At 39.7% G+C, this 15966-nt stretch overlaps 2 protein-coding genes across 2 annotated transcripts; both read right to left on the bottom strand.

Annotated features, from left to right (window-relative positions):
- Positions 1-416: 416 nt before the first annotated feature.
- On the bottom strand, positions 417-3806 carry LOC117270218 (hydroxycarboxylic acid receptor 3-like). The gene has a single exon (XM_033647746.2). It carries the CDS (start codon positions 3565-3567, stop codon positions 2572-2574), a length of 996 nt encoding a protein of 331 aa, XP_033503637.2. The 5' UTR covers positions 3568-3806; the 3' UTR covers positions 417-2571.
- A 137-nt stretch (positions 3807-3943) lies between these two features.
- denr (density-regulated protein) lies at positions 3944-15074 on the bottom strand. The gene is made up of 8 exons (XM_033647748.2): positions 14910-15074; positions 11462-11574; positions 11052-11071; positions 10650-10734; positions 8823-8903; positions 5964-6080; positions 5719-5858; positions 3944-4265 (listed from the first exon to the last, which is right to left on the bottom strand). Exons 2-8 carry the CDS (start codon positions 11562-11564, stop codon positions 4221-4223), a joined length of 591 nt encoding a protein of 196 aa, XP_033503639.1. The 5' UTR covers positions 11565-11574; positions 14910-15074; the 3' UTR covers positions 3944-4220.
- Between the last annotated feature and the right edge of the window lie 892 nt (positions 15075-15966).

Genomic DNA, 15966 nt, shown 5'->3' with positions numbered 1-15966 from the left:
CATGATTGTGTTCACTGGGGCCCATTGTAATGGCCTCATGCCACTGGGTTGGGGGTTAAAATGGGAACAACACCTTGACTAAGAACTCCAAAATGTTATTTCCATCACTTAAGACATTTATTTCCCAGCTCTTTTTATTTCCATTTGTTATATTCAAATTACTAAGTCCGACCATCTGGATGGTTGTCTGATCAGATTTCAGCTATTTGATTGGATCAAATCTTGAAAATAAGTTGTTCAAGAGAATACAAATATCTAAAATTGGATTAGATTATGTAATCCAGTCTTTTTTTATTTAAAGTTTGCCAACTCCTGACATGGATGAATGAGGTCAAACTCCAGATTTTAATTAAAACGTGATTCCTTGAGTTGGAAGAAACACAAACACAAAGTAAAAAGGCACAAACAGTAAAATGTGATTTATCTCAGTTATTGTGTTTAATTTATTTACTGAAAACAAAATGTGACGAGATACAGAGACAGGAAATGTGTTCGAATGTATGCACACATGACATAAGAGAAGATAAATTGCTTTTACATTATCAGTTTGATTTACCTGCATGCCCACAACCCTGTTAGACTCAGTTACCTCATTAAACAGTACATGTACAGATTGTGTGTTGACAGTTCAGTGACAGCAGTCGTCTGAACGTCCCTCTGGCTGTTCAGCTCATTTGTACTGTAAATATTATTTTAATGGGAGGCAGAAAATCAGTGTTCACAGTGGATGTGATTGACAGTGTAAACTCTTGTATGAACTACCTTACAGAAGAAAGGTTGATACACACATAACATCACATATTTGATAGATATTGTTGCCTTTACAAACATCTGCAGCTCATATTTGATGAGGTCCCCTTTCAACCAGGGCGTCTGCAGGCCCTTATAAAGTAAGTTAAATTCGGTCTTGACGCTTTAAAAGTCATTAAATAGTCTTAAATTTGAATTTGCAAGGTCTTTATTGCCACAAGAATTGAATCAATTATTTAATTCATTGATTTTTAAGATTTCTTTTTGTCACAATGAGTCGAGCTCTTCTGCATGAGGGTCCACATTTCTGATATTACAAATGTTTAAACCTTATACTTTACATTATACTTACACTTCGCAAAATGTAGATTAACTCACTCTAATAAACATATTCCTACATAAAACCTTCCTCCACACAGGACTACATACATCTAAATTTTACACTCACCTTCAGTGCTTAATAAGAGATAATTTGTCTGTGAATCAGTCTTAAATCTGATTTAAAATGATCTTGAAAGGGTCTTGAAAGCTGGAGCCTGACCGATATTTCAATTGGCCAAATTTATCAGCCATTGCTCACCTCTTACGGATATGTTGGTATCGGCGTATATGTTGTCCGATATGCACAGATATGAAAAGTTCTCTTTTTATTCAGAACATAATCCAGAAAAACGATGCTTGTTTTTATCATTTTTACATTCCCAATGAAGTTTTAGGGGGCGATCACACAGAAATGAGACGCTAGAGACGTGGACGCTTCAAAGACGCTTGAAGTACTGGAAGCGCTTATTCAATGCGCGCTAGCTACTGGTGTCTGACGCTCAAAAAGTTGAAAATATTTTAGCTTTTCAGCATCTATGTGCGTCTAAAAAGACGCCGGAAAAATGCCCGTCTAAAAAGACACTTGAACGCCAGTCAGACGCGCCGTATCGTAGGAAAATAATGGTTTTACTGGCGTTGCGTTTCTGGCGTTTCATCTCGGTGTGATCACTCCCTAACTCTCTCAGTGTATGCATCTCTCAGTAATAACATTATGGATGGATGGATAGATATCGGCCGGTGTATCAGTATCAGAAATTTTTAACTCCCTGATATTGGTATCGGCCCTAAAAATCCAGTATTGGTTGGGCTCTATTAAATCAGAGTTCCCACACATTTCCATGGACAAAATTTCAAAACTTTTCCATGAGTTTTCCAGGCCTGGAAAATAATATTGTGAAAGTCCATGACCTTTCCAGGTTCTCCCTGATTGTGGGAACCCTGACATTAGAGCTGCTCATGTCAACAGCCTCATTAAAATGAGTAAAACTGAAAAAAAACTGCTGTTACATTACATAACTGGAAAGTTATCCAAGAAAGATTATCATTACAGACAAGAAAATTCCATGACTTTGCAAAACTTTCAATGGTTTTTATAAATCCTGTGACTTTTCCAGGCCTGGAAAATGTGATTGTGGAATGCCATGACCTTTCCAGGTTCGTCATGACCGTGAGAACCGTGTTGAAAGCGTTCCATTTAAGTGTCTGATACCAGTAGACACCCTGCTTGCAACTTGAGATTCTTCATTGTTAACGGCTCATGATTACATTAATTAACCACATTCACAAGGGTTTTGTTACACAAGTACAGAGCACTAAGCTCCTGATTATTATTTTAGGTGGGTCAATTTGTTGTTTAAAATCACAGCAAAACCCCTTCTACATTTTGTTACAGTTATAAACTAGGATAACAGTAATTAAATATGTTGCCTGACCTTTAACGTGCAGTTTGCATCCATTAGAGTATCCCTTAAGTGTTAGCAGGGAACACAAATATCACCTTCATTCTCTTCTGCCATCCACAGTGGAAATGCCGTTGTCAGCTGACTCCGTCTCATCTTTGTCGTTGCTCCTTCTCAGCAGTTTATTCAGGAGCTTTCTGAAGGTGCCGCTGAAGGCAGGGCTCGAGAAATAATACACGACGGGGTTGAGGACGCTGTTGAAGTAGGTGAAACACACCGACGTGTAGAACGCCAGGTTGGCCTCTTTGAAGTATTTGCACTCGTTGTACCACGCCTTGAGGATCCACACTGCGATGCGCGATATAGTGCTGGGGAAGAAGCAGATGATGAAGATCAACGCCACGGCCATGACGAACTGCACGGCCCGTTTGATCTTCCCGTTCTTGTCCATGGTCCTGACCCTCAGCTGCCATGTGATTCGGATGGTGCAGAAGGCGACGATTGAAGTGGGCAGGAAAAACTGGGTGACGTAGAAAGTGTTGTGCCAGGTGGAGAGGGGACTGAAGCCCATGCAGATGTTGAAGCTCTCACACTGTGTGCGGTTGTTGTTGTAGTAGAAGTGCTCATTAGCGAGGAGGTAGCCGGTGGCGAGGAAAATCAGACCCCAGAGGCCGAGGGAGATCCAGAGAGCGTAGCCCAGGCCCATCCGGTTGATCCGGTTCCTCGGGTGGACGATCTTGAAGTAACGGTCAACAGCCACGGCCGTGAGGAAGAAGATCCCTGCCGCACGGTTGGCTGCCAGCAGAAAGAGCAGGATGCGACACAGGGCGTCGCCGTACAGCCAGTTCTTCCCACGCCTGTAGTAGTCGGCCCTGAAAGGAAGGCAGAACAGCACGATGGAGTCGGCGACGGCCAGGTGAGTCAGGTACACAGCGTTGGGCTTCCATGTGTCCATGTGAAAGATGAACATCCACAGGGCGACGAAGTTCCCCATCAGTCCAAACATGAACTCCAAGACCAGTATAGGAGGCAAAACCTGGTCCAGGATGGGAGACTCGAAGGGGCAGCACTCGTCTGCAGGAGTGACATTCATCATTTTGCCGCGTCAGTGAAGCACAACACCGACCTGCTGCTCTTCAGTGTCAACACAGATATGCTGCACCAGGTGACTTCTTTGGGCGAGAATCATATTTGCATTCATGCAAATTCACAAGTGCAGCAAACATCCGTGCGCTATGTGTTATCTTTGGGGAAGTAGTATTGACGCAGAGGAGCAGGGAAACAACTGTAAATGTTATCTGTCTGGGGAGTGTGGCTTCATTATAAAACTATTATGCAGGGCAGGAGGTTTACTCATGGGGACGCAGGAAAAACAAGTAACCTGCGGCCTTTAAAGTGACTCATGAAGCAGCAGCCTCACAATCCTTAATGCTTCTGAAAACAGACATGCAACAAACTTGGAAAGAAGAGCGTACAGGCGAAGGAGACTGAAATTTATTAGCCTACAGTTTTGCTTTGAGTGAAGAACATTTGGGAGGGATTCACGTCATACCACACCTTTGGCAAACGAGAGAAAGCAGCTATTAACTAAAAAAAAAAAAAAAGAAGAAGCCAAGTGAGTGGCCAAGTCCGCAGCTGTTTATGAACAGTAAATAAAATAGGTATAAAATGACTTAATGTGTACATTTGGCCAGGTTGTTGTCGTTGTTACAGGTCACATCCGTTTCAGTAAAAGTGCATATTTGGTCTTCACTTCTTGACTTCACCCAGATCATCGATGCTGTCATCGTCCACCTAAAACAGAGACACACAGAGATCTCAGTATTTGCATTTGATCTATCTTTTTCCTGTGTGCCACAGAGCTCCACTGTTGTCCAAAACCTATTAAAACACCTTAGCGAGCCTCACTGAGTCACATGTTCCTTTATTACCCTGAACACACATTGTAGTTTATTTTAACTCATCCCACATACACCGTCCTGCTGACTCACCAAACGTGGATTAATCTGCCGCTGAAAACAGTCCCCAACAAAAGCACTATTTCCTCCTGTTTGATAAAAACTACCGGTGACAGAAATCACTCAGATTGGCGGCTCAGCTCAGCACATGAGAAACGGAAGTGAGGAAAGTAAACAAAGAGCTAAAGTCAAGAGGAAGTGAGACCAAATCAAACTTGTAACGCTAGGTAAGATAACATTTTTGTTATTGTGCTGTTGTTCGCTAGCTCACAGTAAATCTAATTTGTTCTGTCAACATCAGGTTGTGCTGTTAATACGCTAACTGGCTAAATAGCATCTTGTCGGTCTTCTGGTTCCCCTTTTTGCATGATGAATATAGAATTCTGCTCCCTGCTGGTATAGAGGGGTGTGTCCTCTCACACAGGTACACAACATACTTGCTGGTTGGCTGTTGGCTCTAGCCTTTGCGGTGTGTTTGTGTGCAACATTTTGGCCAAGACACAGGTGAGGCATGCTCCAGCGTTTTCATATGGTTGCTGCGAGTGCTTGTGGTTAAAAATCTCGGAACTTTTAACAGAACCAATCGTATATTAGATTAGGGAGGGACTTGTCATCCTAGTAACCAAGAAAACTGTGAGGAAGCTTGTTCTGATGGTCTCTATCTCGCCCAGGTTTTACGATATGTATTAGTTGAGGACTCTTCCCTGATTCTTTTTTGTTGTTGTTTTTAAGAGCAGTCACCTATAGTACTGTCATGTGCAAAATATGATGTAAGAAACACAAAATAGATCTACACCAACGTAAACCACTAATGTTTCATTTTTCTTTCAGCTGATTTGTGTTTATTCTATATACAGCCCATGAAATACATTTGAGCTGCAGGCTGGTATCATCATGTATCATTTAACCATGAAATACAGTGTGTCATTTGCACAGACAGTATCTGAAAAAGTACAGCACCAGTATAGTTGTGCTCTTTTAACTTCTTTCAGCCTGCTCAGTTTGATCTGTCCTGAAATCCATCTTTCTTTCTAAACTTGTTCCAAGTATAAAGTTAAATTTTGAGCCACTTTCTTCTCAGTAATCCAGCCAAATCCCTCCTCTCCTCCTGCCAACCATCTTACATTTTTTAACATCACTGCTCAGCTACAGAGGTTCAAACTCAGTGCAAAATTACTAATTAAAGCCAGCACTGCCTCATGCAGTGAAACTGAAACTGAGAGGCAGAAGACAAACGAGCACATAAACACACAAAGACAAATCACTGAAGACACATTGAGACAGCTCACCTCAGGCCACTTCTCTTGAATGACGTCGATTATGTCATCTGTAAAATCTCCCTGAATGATTATTTCATCCTCTGCTGTAACTGAGGCACCACAAGAGAATTTCTGGGCAAAGAATCGCTGAGCCTCTTTAAGTTCGATGTCTGCAAGAGTCAACACGGAATTGTACGTTAAGAGAATAAAGCTTTAAGAAGAAGAGAATGTAATGTTGAAAACAATAAAAACACACACACACAAAAACGTCTTACCAAATGTTGCCAGGCCACACACCCGTGTGACGTATTTCTTCTTGGCTCTTGGGATTTTTGCTATCGTGACTTTCTGAGGCACAGTCTTCTTTTTCTGTTTGATCTGGCCTCTTCCACCTTAAGATAAAAAATAAAGCAGATTACAGTCTTTCAGACATCTGTAATCACACTATAATTGTACGTCCACTAACAGTGTTTGTTTTTGTCACTGACAGGCTCAGATTGTTATTCTAAGTGTCTGACAACATTATGAAAGGATCCCTACAGAGATAGAGCTTTGTGTTAAAGAGTCAGATCCTTTTTGTTTAACCAGAAACAGCCCTGAAATCACCGTCACCAAACCCACCAGACTCCAAATAAAGGGTCTTTTTTGGGAGCATAATTTTATTTTCGTGCCTAAAGGCTCTGATCCCTCTCCCTGATGGCAGGAGGCAGATGAGGTTGTGTGAGGGGTGGCTGGGGTCACACACAATGCTGAGAGCTTTGCGTGTGTCGTGTGTGTTGTCAAATGTCCAGGACGGAGGGGAGTGAGACACCAATGATCTTTCCAGCTGTGTTCACGATGTGCTGCAGGGTCCCGCGGTTGTAGCCAGTGCAGCTCCTGCACCACACTGGTAAGGATGCTCTTAATGTTGCTACAGTAGAAGGAGCACATGATAGGTGGGGGAGCTCTTGCCCTCTTCAGTTTGCAGAGGAAGTGTAGGCACTGCTGAGCCTTCTTCACCAGTGCTGTGGTGTTGGTCGTCCAGGAGAGGTCCTCACAGATGTACACCTGCACCTTCTGATCATTCCTCAACCCTGACCTTTCCTGTCCCTAGGGGTCTTTCTCTGAATTCTACTATACACGTATTAAGTTTCTCAAACGTGCACTATAGAGTACAAGTGAAGACAAATACAAACTCATACCCTTTCTCTAGCTAAGTTGAGTGCCTCCTTCCGAGCCTCAAGCGTGATGTAACCTGCCCCCTTCATCCTAGCAACAGAGAGCTCCACAGATAAAATCTCCATTAGAGTATTCCCACTGCTGAATAAAAGCACTGTGTGGCAGCTTCCACCTAACTGCCAATATCTTTTCAGCAGCAGTGCATGCTGATAACCATAACTGCCTTTGAGTGTGATTAAAGGTCTGCTCTGAATCATCATTGAGCAACACACATGCTGGAGAGCAGTCAGTCCTAACACTCAGATAGACATTTTGTTATTTGCTCCCAGAATAGGGTTGGGATCCGGATCTGGTTCTTTTTTGGAACAGGGTCCAAAGTTCCGGTTCCGGAACCGGTTCCATCACATTTGGAGTAACTGTTCCTGCAAACGGTTCCTAGATTGTAAAAAAAACCTGTCATGTGCGTTTCCATTAGAGTGCGGCACGGGCCGCATATTTCTGTCCGAACCCGACCGAGCCCGACATTATTTAATGACTAAAGCACTGAGTTTGTGTCACACAGTTGTCATGGTTACAGGCTATTTAACAGGCCGGGCATGCGCCGTGTGCTCCGCGGAGAGGGAGACCTCCGTGTTTGAGACGGGAGCGGGCGGCTGGAGGTCCGAGGCTTCCAGCGAGGGGTGAAACAAACAGCCAATGTGTGTGTGTGTTCTGTTCAGGTGTTGTCACGTAAATAACAGTGCCCAAGCATGAATGCATAATAAGTATTTTTTATTACATTGCTGTGGTTAATTTGAGGCAATAGTGTTACTGTAGAAATCAGAGAATCACTTTTTGTTGTTATATATTCTCAGGGAGATGATATAAGCTCTAAATCTGAAATACACACCACACACAAATGTGTATTTTCATTTAATTGTACTGTGCAACAGTTAGAATAAAGTTTTTGTATTTGTATGATTGCATTTGTGTTTATTATATACTTGTTTAAGTATAGCAAGTATAATGAATATAATGTAGGAATCGGTAAGAGGAATCGGTAAGGAATCGGAATCCTTAAAATCCTAACGAGTCCCAACCCTATCCCAGAAACTTTAAACTGATGGACACTTCCACATATGTATGAAAGTCCTCAGCTTATTCAAATCACATGAGGTACAATTTGGAGCAGTAGATATACGCATCATGTAACGCTATTTTGGTGTCAAATAAGTTTTAAATATGAAATTCAGGCTTGTTAATTTATAATTTAAGTGTTATGATTTTAGTTTTGGGAAAAACAGGAAACATTCTCCCACACTCTGGCCCAGTCTATCGATAATTCACAGCATTTCTTATTCCAAATTGCTAAAATACCTGTTTGTGTGTGTTAATAAATAAATTAAAAATAAACAGTCATGTTAGTGTGTATAGAGGCAGCATGTTGTCACATCTAACTGGTGAATTAAGGGTTAATTTCAACCAAATCAGAGTTGGTGATTGTTGAACAGTGGAGAGATGAACCAAGATGGGTTTTGTGAATTTATTCACAATTTACTTTGTTTCTGTCGACTTTGACCGAAGTGTCTTTTTACAATGATAACTGTTTATTTAAATTTAGTCTGGTGGGTTTGGTGATGGTGATTTCAGGGCTGTTTCTGGTTAAACAAAAAGGATCTGACTCTTTAACATAAAACTCTATCTCTGTAGGGATCCTTTCATAATGCTGTCACAGAGTTAGAATAACAATCTGAGCCTATCAGTGACAAAAACAAACACTGACAGTGGACAAACACTGATGGTGTGAACACGTCCCTGAGTGGGTGGTTAGAATATACCAAAGTTACTCTTTAAGGTTTATATCAAGGCATTAGATTTTTCTTCCTTTGACTCCCAGAGACAATATCTTAATGAATACCTAACACCATAACATCCTATAATAAGCCTCAAAGAGTTGATTGTGGGGAAAAAAGTCCCTCCAACATTTGCCAACATACCTCTCTTCTGTTTCTTCTTCTCCTCCTCCTCGCCTGCAGGGGGAGCTTCTCCAGTGCCGGTTTCCTGCTTGGGAGCATTTGCTGCCGGACCAGTGGTTCAGAAGGACAAAAGGAAAATATCAAAAGCAATCCTGCAACAAAGCTTCTTAACTTTTGGATGGCTGCCATCTCTTTGTAGTAACAGGACAGCTTGGCTAGTGACCAGCGTGTGTCCATGACAGTTTATTTTTTTCCTCTTTATGTCTGACGTCGTTAGAGACCTTTAGACCTCATTATGAGGTCATTTCTCACTCTGGATACCCCGGAGTGAACCTTGTGCTGTCAGTATCGTCGCAGTTTTGAGACTCTGCTGCCAGCTGCACACATTCATACATTTGTGTTTTAATTTTTAATAATATACATGTCTCTGATTAACGTGTCTCCTTGTTGGAGAGAAATCGTTCACAGTTTCACGGCTTTTCAGTCAGACTCCTCCAAATACTGTATGTATGTATCTGAACTTTTTGCAGGGGTCTTTTAAAGTGGCCATTTTACTCTGTGATTTGTGCTGAAAATAAAATCTGTTTCTCTTTTATTAAAGCTGTTACACTGCACCTAAAATCACTGTAGGCAAGCAACTAATACAGACTTCGAGTGAGCTGAAAGTGTAGTTCATCAAATATCACAACATTTTCAACCTTTAAACCCCACTGTATTGCATGTGGGTCGGTCATTACAAACTCATGCTGTGCAGCCAAACATACCAAATATGTCTGGTTGAATTTTAGGGTAATGTGTCTATCTAGGAAATTTCTATTTGATGGAATCAAACATGGACTGCTGGGTTTAATATTTCAGTCTGTGTTAGTATATCTTCAGCGTAGAGCTGGAACCAATGATGCTGAGGAGGAGAGTATGATTTTGGCAGATAATGTAGAATAATAATTTAAATAAAAGAGATTATTTTTAGTATCGAACATGAGCTGCTGCAAAGGCCTCAGCCTACATGGGGCACACGCTCTCCCAGGTGAGCTAGAGGTCGCCCCCTCAAAAATATGGAACAATACTTATGTAGGAGCCAGAATGTGAATTTAACCATCGTTGTTTATTATTTGTTTAGGCTGCACGTGTTCTTTTGGTCACTTTCACTTCCGGTCATTGTAATTTGCACAGAAGTGGATGTAGTTTCACATTATTTTACCTGTTCATTCACTGGCGTGGCGGCTTTTGGATAAAGAGGGTGAGTTTTTGGCTCTTTTTCTGTTGACCATCGTCACATCACGTGATGTTACAAGATATAATATTTCATTTAATCTCATTTTGCTTTAGTTGTTTAATAAATCATCATAAAGCACATCTTTGGACGTGGATTTCTTTGAATGAGTCACAGTTAAACGCCTACTCAGCCTCTTGGCAGCTTATTTCATTGATAGCAGTCACTAGAATTTAAGAGGGGGAAGAGAAAAGCTGCATATTAAGGGGTAAACACATTACACATCACATTATGGGTACCCTTATAATAGGTGATACTGTGACTTTGGGTGGTTTCAGAAGACGTATTCATACAAAAATGTACTGTGATGAAGCGAAACATTAGGGATAACATTTCACATTCATCAGACATTTGTGCCACTTGAATATAGTGCAGCCTTCAAGACCAGGAGGACACAAATAAACTGCACCACATCCAAAACCCCACACTACTTACTCTCATGTAGTCATGCATAATTATATAAATCTACACTGTGCAGCTCTATTTTTAGGTCACACATGTTTGGAGCGCTGTGCATGCAGACTTTGGGGAAACTGAACAAAATGTAATTGGCTAAAATCTTAAACGGCACTCACCTACAGTCATCCTGGCAAAGACATCTGGAAAGTTCTTCTCAAGCCATTGCCTACATTTGGCTGGCTCAGGCATATACTCACAGTACTGCAGACACAACAGTGTAGATTCAGTTATACCTTCAAAAACACCTTAAATATACAGTTTAAACTAGTTATATATGTCTGTTATATAGTTTTATGTCAGCTTTATTGCCCATGTTTTTAGCTGTATTTCTGTCTTTCCTGGAAACCGTTATTAAACTGTGTGTAACTACATTAAAACCAACTTAAAATCAAAACCAAATTCCCTGCATGTAGACATGGTCTTGGCCAATAAAGTTGACTCTGAAATCTCAAACGGCATATTCATGAGTGCTCTGGTGAACAGTGGAATATAATATGTGTTTGATGGTTAAATCTTACCTCAGTAGGCAGGGAGCACACTGCAAACAAACAAAACAAACAAAGATACATTTTTATATTTTGAAAGGGCACCACTGTCAAAACAAACAAGTGAATTTCAAGTTATTTAATCATATGCAACTATTACAGACAATGCTCTTTAAATATGTAGAAACGATCATGCATGTCAAAAAATTAGAAATCTGAGACATGTAACAGTGCAGAAGTAAAGATATAGGGATAAAATACAACATATAAAACACAAAATAACATATTTTTGGTGGACAGTAGCTGCAAAATGCATGAACTGAATGTAAAGTGGAATGTAGTGGATATATGCATAATTAGACGTACTAAATATATATATACAGAGATATAAATATGTTGTAAAACAGTAGTAAAGGGTAAAGTGACGATGTGATATACCATACCTCCACAGTAAAGTACTTTCAGTGGGTACTTTGAATCAGAGTCGACTGTCCCATGATCTGATTTGCATTCCAAAGAACCAGATTCCATCTCAGTAGTAGCCATCACTAATTATCTGCATAAAAGACACATAAAAAGACAACAAATTAATGCACAGGGTTCATATAGGTTGGTGCTAATGATACCAGAAAATAGCAGTCAGAAAAGTAAAAGTATCCACAGTAAAACCTAAAGAGCAGAGACAAAATGTCTTCAGATGTGACACAACATCAGGTGTGAGGGAACCAGCTCCTGCCAGCATGTCATATTATTATACTGTAGGACACCATATTTAATATTCTGTTCAGTTCTGTGTTATTTTGTTGGGCTGTACTGTATATTATGCTGTATTGTACCATATTACCAGGGGTGTAATGATATATCGATACGGACTGATGCTTTGATTCAAGGATCAACGATCCAATAATACTGATGCAAAGTGAATTCTAAATATTCAAACAGTGCCAGCAGCCAGTTGGGAGACAAAATGGCAAGCAGCCAACAAAAACACAATCACCCCTTTTCCACCAACATTTCCAGGACATTTTATTACCAGGAATTTATTTACCTGGGGAAAAGAATTCCTGATAGTGTGGTTTGCGTTTCCACCGCAAAAATGAAAATGAAGTCCGCACACCAGGAACTGCTCCTTCAAATCACTTTAATGGTATAGCACCACACGTAGGAGCAGTTCCTGGTGTGCGGACTTCATTTTCATTTTTGCACTGATTTACTGGGATGTGCGTGCTATTTTTTACTTGTTTTTGTGTTTCCACCTGAACATTTATTCAAATTAGAGTGATGATGCAGATGATGTGGTGTTTACGTTTAAAAGTATTTTAAGATAAGTGTCAAACTAAGTTAGTCTGCATACAGACAGCTGTCATTTGAGGACATTAGTAACAATTCGCTATCAGCTGAGCTAGCGTGCTGTCCTTGAGTAAGACATTATGTGGCATGGCAAGCAGCCAAGAAGAACACAATGAGGATATTTAGTGATATCATCTCATATCAGTCGCAGGCACCTGAATTAAAATCATACTGTGGGAGACTTTGTGGTGTCAGTGAATATCAGATTGTTGCCCAAAGAATCGTGATGAAACATGTGATTTATACGCCTATATATTACACCACTACACCTTATATTATGCCCAACACCATTTCATAATGTACCATATTATACGACTCACCTCACTCAACTGTATTTAAGAAGCACATTTAAAAACAACTTACACGGACCAAAGTGCTGTACAAAAGGAATAAGTCACTAAAAACACACACGAGAGGCAACGTGACTGCCAGGTGCACAGCTCATACATTCAGAGACACACATCAGAGAAAGCCACGTCAGGGGGACCTGAATGTTTATGAATAAAAGTAGGTTTTGAGCCTGGATTTAAACGAGTCGGATCGAGGAGGGGGAGGCTGTTCCACAGTTTGCAAAGGCACGATCACCCCTCAGCTTGAACAGCCAGGAGCCCCAGGTCAGCTGACCTGAGGGACATCAGGGTTGAATGAGGCGTTAGGAGGTCTATATTATGTTAATATAGAACACTATAATAATACAAACACAGCATATATATTAACCTGTTTACACAGACTTGATGTCTCTGCTATCAATCACACCGCTGTCACTTACACATATCGTTTGTCTCCAAATGTTTCTGCTTCATTCTATTCTTATTTAACTTCATGTAGCCTGTCTCTTATTTATTATATCTGCTACTCTCCATACTCATCTCTGCTTATTTCTCTTCTGCTGTGACAACTAACTTTCCTTGCTATGGGTCAGTAAAGGTGTATCTTATGTTCTCTTATTATCCGGGTGGAGGAAAAATCTACACAGCATGGTATTGCAATATTTGCCTGGCAATATTGTTTCAATACGCAGAGGCCAAGTATCTATTTTTCATCATGTGAATTATTCATATTAAAAACATAACTAAAACCTTTGGTGGCCTTCGACAACACTGAAATCAATTGTTTATCAGTTTTTCCATAAATTTTGCTGCAATATAAACAATTCACGTAAGATGAACAGATAAAAAAACCTTATGCAAACAGATGTCAATAAAAATTTCCTTTGCAGACATGATTTGTAGTTTTAAAAAAGGTAATTAATCACAATATTTCGCATTAACATTAAAGCAATACTCAGCATATTACACTGTCTATTTATATTTGTCTCATTTGATTATTTTTATTGTTATTATCTTGTTTTTTTCATCAGTTTTTGTATTCTTTTATTTTCTTATCTGCTTCAGTGATGGTATTTTATCTTTATTTTATTCTCATTGGTCTTTGTATTTCTTGAAATTGCCTCATTTTATTTGTTTGAATCCTGCATTGTTTTAAATCCAGGATCAACCATGTGAAGCACTTTGTAAATTTGTTTTGAAAAGCACTTTATAAATAAAGGTTATTATCAATATTATTATATTGCAAAATGTTTACAATTGCAATAATATTGTATCATGGCTGAAGTATCGTGATAATATTATATCGTAGGGCCTGTGGTGATTTCCACCCCTATCTTATAACAGGTGCATGTTTATTTTTACCTCTCTTTGTTCAACTTTGTTGTCCTTATTTTAACTGTGTCAATTTCTACCTTCCTATAAATTGTTCTGTGTCTAAATACAGTCAGAACAACTTAAAACTAGGGGTGGGAATCACGAGAGGATGGATGGATGTATCCATTTCCCACCCCTACTTAAAACTGGATTTAAATTACTTGTGTGTGCAGCTGATTCTGATTTTGACATAGTTAAGTATTTGCAATTTTAACTTCAACTCCAGGACATTTTCCAGGAAAATATTAGACTTTTCACTGCACTAAGTTACATTTATTTAACAGTTATGGTTAGGAGTTTAATTACTGATTCGGATTGTTGATGCAAAAATGTGCAAACATAAGAAATTATAGAGACAGATGAGTTGGCTGAGCAGCAGCTAGCTATGTAATATCATGGTACAGAGTTATGTGAACTGAAACAGATCACATGTCGGTCCCACTGGGGGTTAATTTAATGCACAGCAGCAGCACAGTCATAATTAGTTGGCTAGATAGCACAGGAGAAGTCAGCAGAAGAACTAGCTTTAGCTGGCTAACACATGCGGCTGTCCTGTTAAATAAGACCGCTAGGCAACAATACTTTTGGCAATGTCTACGATTTAAATACCACGGTGGCCGTGGACACTGGCGCCGTGAAGACAAACTGCACCCTGCTGCAAAACATATCCCCGAATTTAGTTAGAGTGGTTTCATTCATCAGGTACCGTCAGCTGTCACCGTCAGCACCAGTTTAGTGGGGCTTTAGCTTAGCATGCTAAGTAAGCTAACGCACCGCTAACTGAACGGGCTCTGCTGAATAAACTGGACAAAGACAGAAGAAACGTCGAGTTACGTACCCCGCGAATTATACTCTTAAAACTGATGTCTGCTCGGTAAATCCGCTGGCATTATTGATGTTAGTGTGACTTCTAGAAAATCATTCTTATTGAATAAGGTTTAGTTGGCGTACTTTGAGCACGCCTAGTAGCGCTTCTTGTTTTAGTTTGTCCGAGTGGCGAATACGCAGCGCTGATGTGCAGCAGCGCCCCCTGGTGATCGGAGGAAGAACACTGCACTACCCAATGCCTGTTCAACAGCCATACAATGATATTTAGGACACATTTAGTGCTGTGGTGCAGAGTGCAGAGGGTGCTGGAGTAAATTACTGCTCTATATAAATGAGTTAGATGGATTTGACAGTATATACAGCGTAATCATATTGATGGTGATGGTATTTACCACAGACTGTATATAAAGATGTAGACTTTGTATGCAGTCTGTGGTATTTACATGTTGAAAAAACTGTGTATATACAAAAATATAAAATGTAGAGGTGCGATGAAGTACAATGGATGTTTGGTGTTGGATCATTACAGAAAAAAATGACATTGTGACACATGTAAACTGCTCATCAGAGTGATTAAATGAAAATCAGTACAAACAAAACTCTCTCGATAATGTGTCTGTAAAAAGTAGGCCTATGCAGAATTTCATTTGACTCTAAGAGCTAAAATAAAATGATATGAGTAAATCACTTCTTTTCACGTTCATTGAGAAAAGGTTAATATTACAGAGTCAGACATAATTGTATATGATATGAAAGACAAGAGACAGACTGAGATTAGACAAAAAAAAATCTATATAAAATAAAAACCAAAAACCCAATGGCAGCATTTTAAAACCATTCAAGGGACAAATTACCAGCTGGTTAAAATGATGCATGGTGGTTACACCTGTCTTATTATTCTGCATTTTGACTAAAATAAATAAATGAAATAAAATTGAAAAAACAACAACTATTTTACTAAAATTTACTAAGAAGGATTAAGAGGTTTTTCTTAAACTGCAATGAATAATCACTGCTTTCAAAATAAACAACAACATTTAGATTGATTTTAACACAGTGACCAGTAT

Source organism: Epinephelus lanceolatus, chromosome 19, assembly GCF_041903045.1.
Source record: "Epinephelus lanceolatus isolate andai-2023 chromosome 19, ASM4190304v1, whole genome shotgun sequence".
In the NCBI taxonomy this organism is placed as follows: domain Eukaryota; kingdom Metazoa; phylum Chordata; class Actinopteri; order Perciformes; family Serranidae; genus Epinephelus; species Epinephelus lanceolatus.
This window is presented reverse-complemented; position numbering and strand designations above follow the sequence as displayed.

What these genes read in the sequence shown, in the direction of transcription:
- LOC117270218 (XM_033647746.2), bottom strand. Translation starts at nt 3,567, where the DNA reads ATGATGAATGTCACTCCTGCAGACGAGTGCTGCCCCTTCGAGTCTCCC.
- denr (XM_033647748.2), bottom strand. Translation starts at nt 11,564, where the DNA reads ATGGCTACTACTGAGATGGAATCTGGTTCTTTGGAATGCAAATCAGAT. An exon ending in GAAGAAGAAACAGAAGAGAG is followed by an intron (nt 6,081 to 8,822) that starts GTATGTTGGCAA and finishes TTTTATCTTAAG; the next exon opens with GTGGAAGAGGCCAGATCAAA. An exon ending in TTCAAGAGAAGTGGCCTGAG is followed by an intron (nt 4,266 to 5,718) that starts GTGAGCTGTCTC and finishes TCTCTGTTTTAG; the next exon opens with GTGGACGATGACAGCATCGA.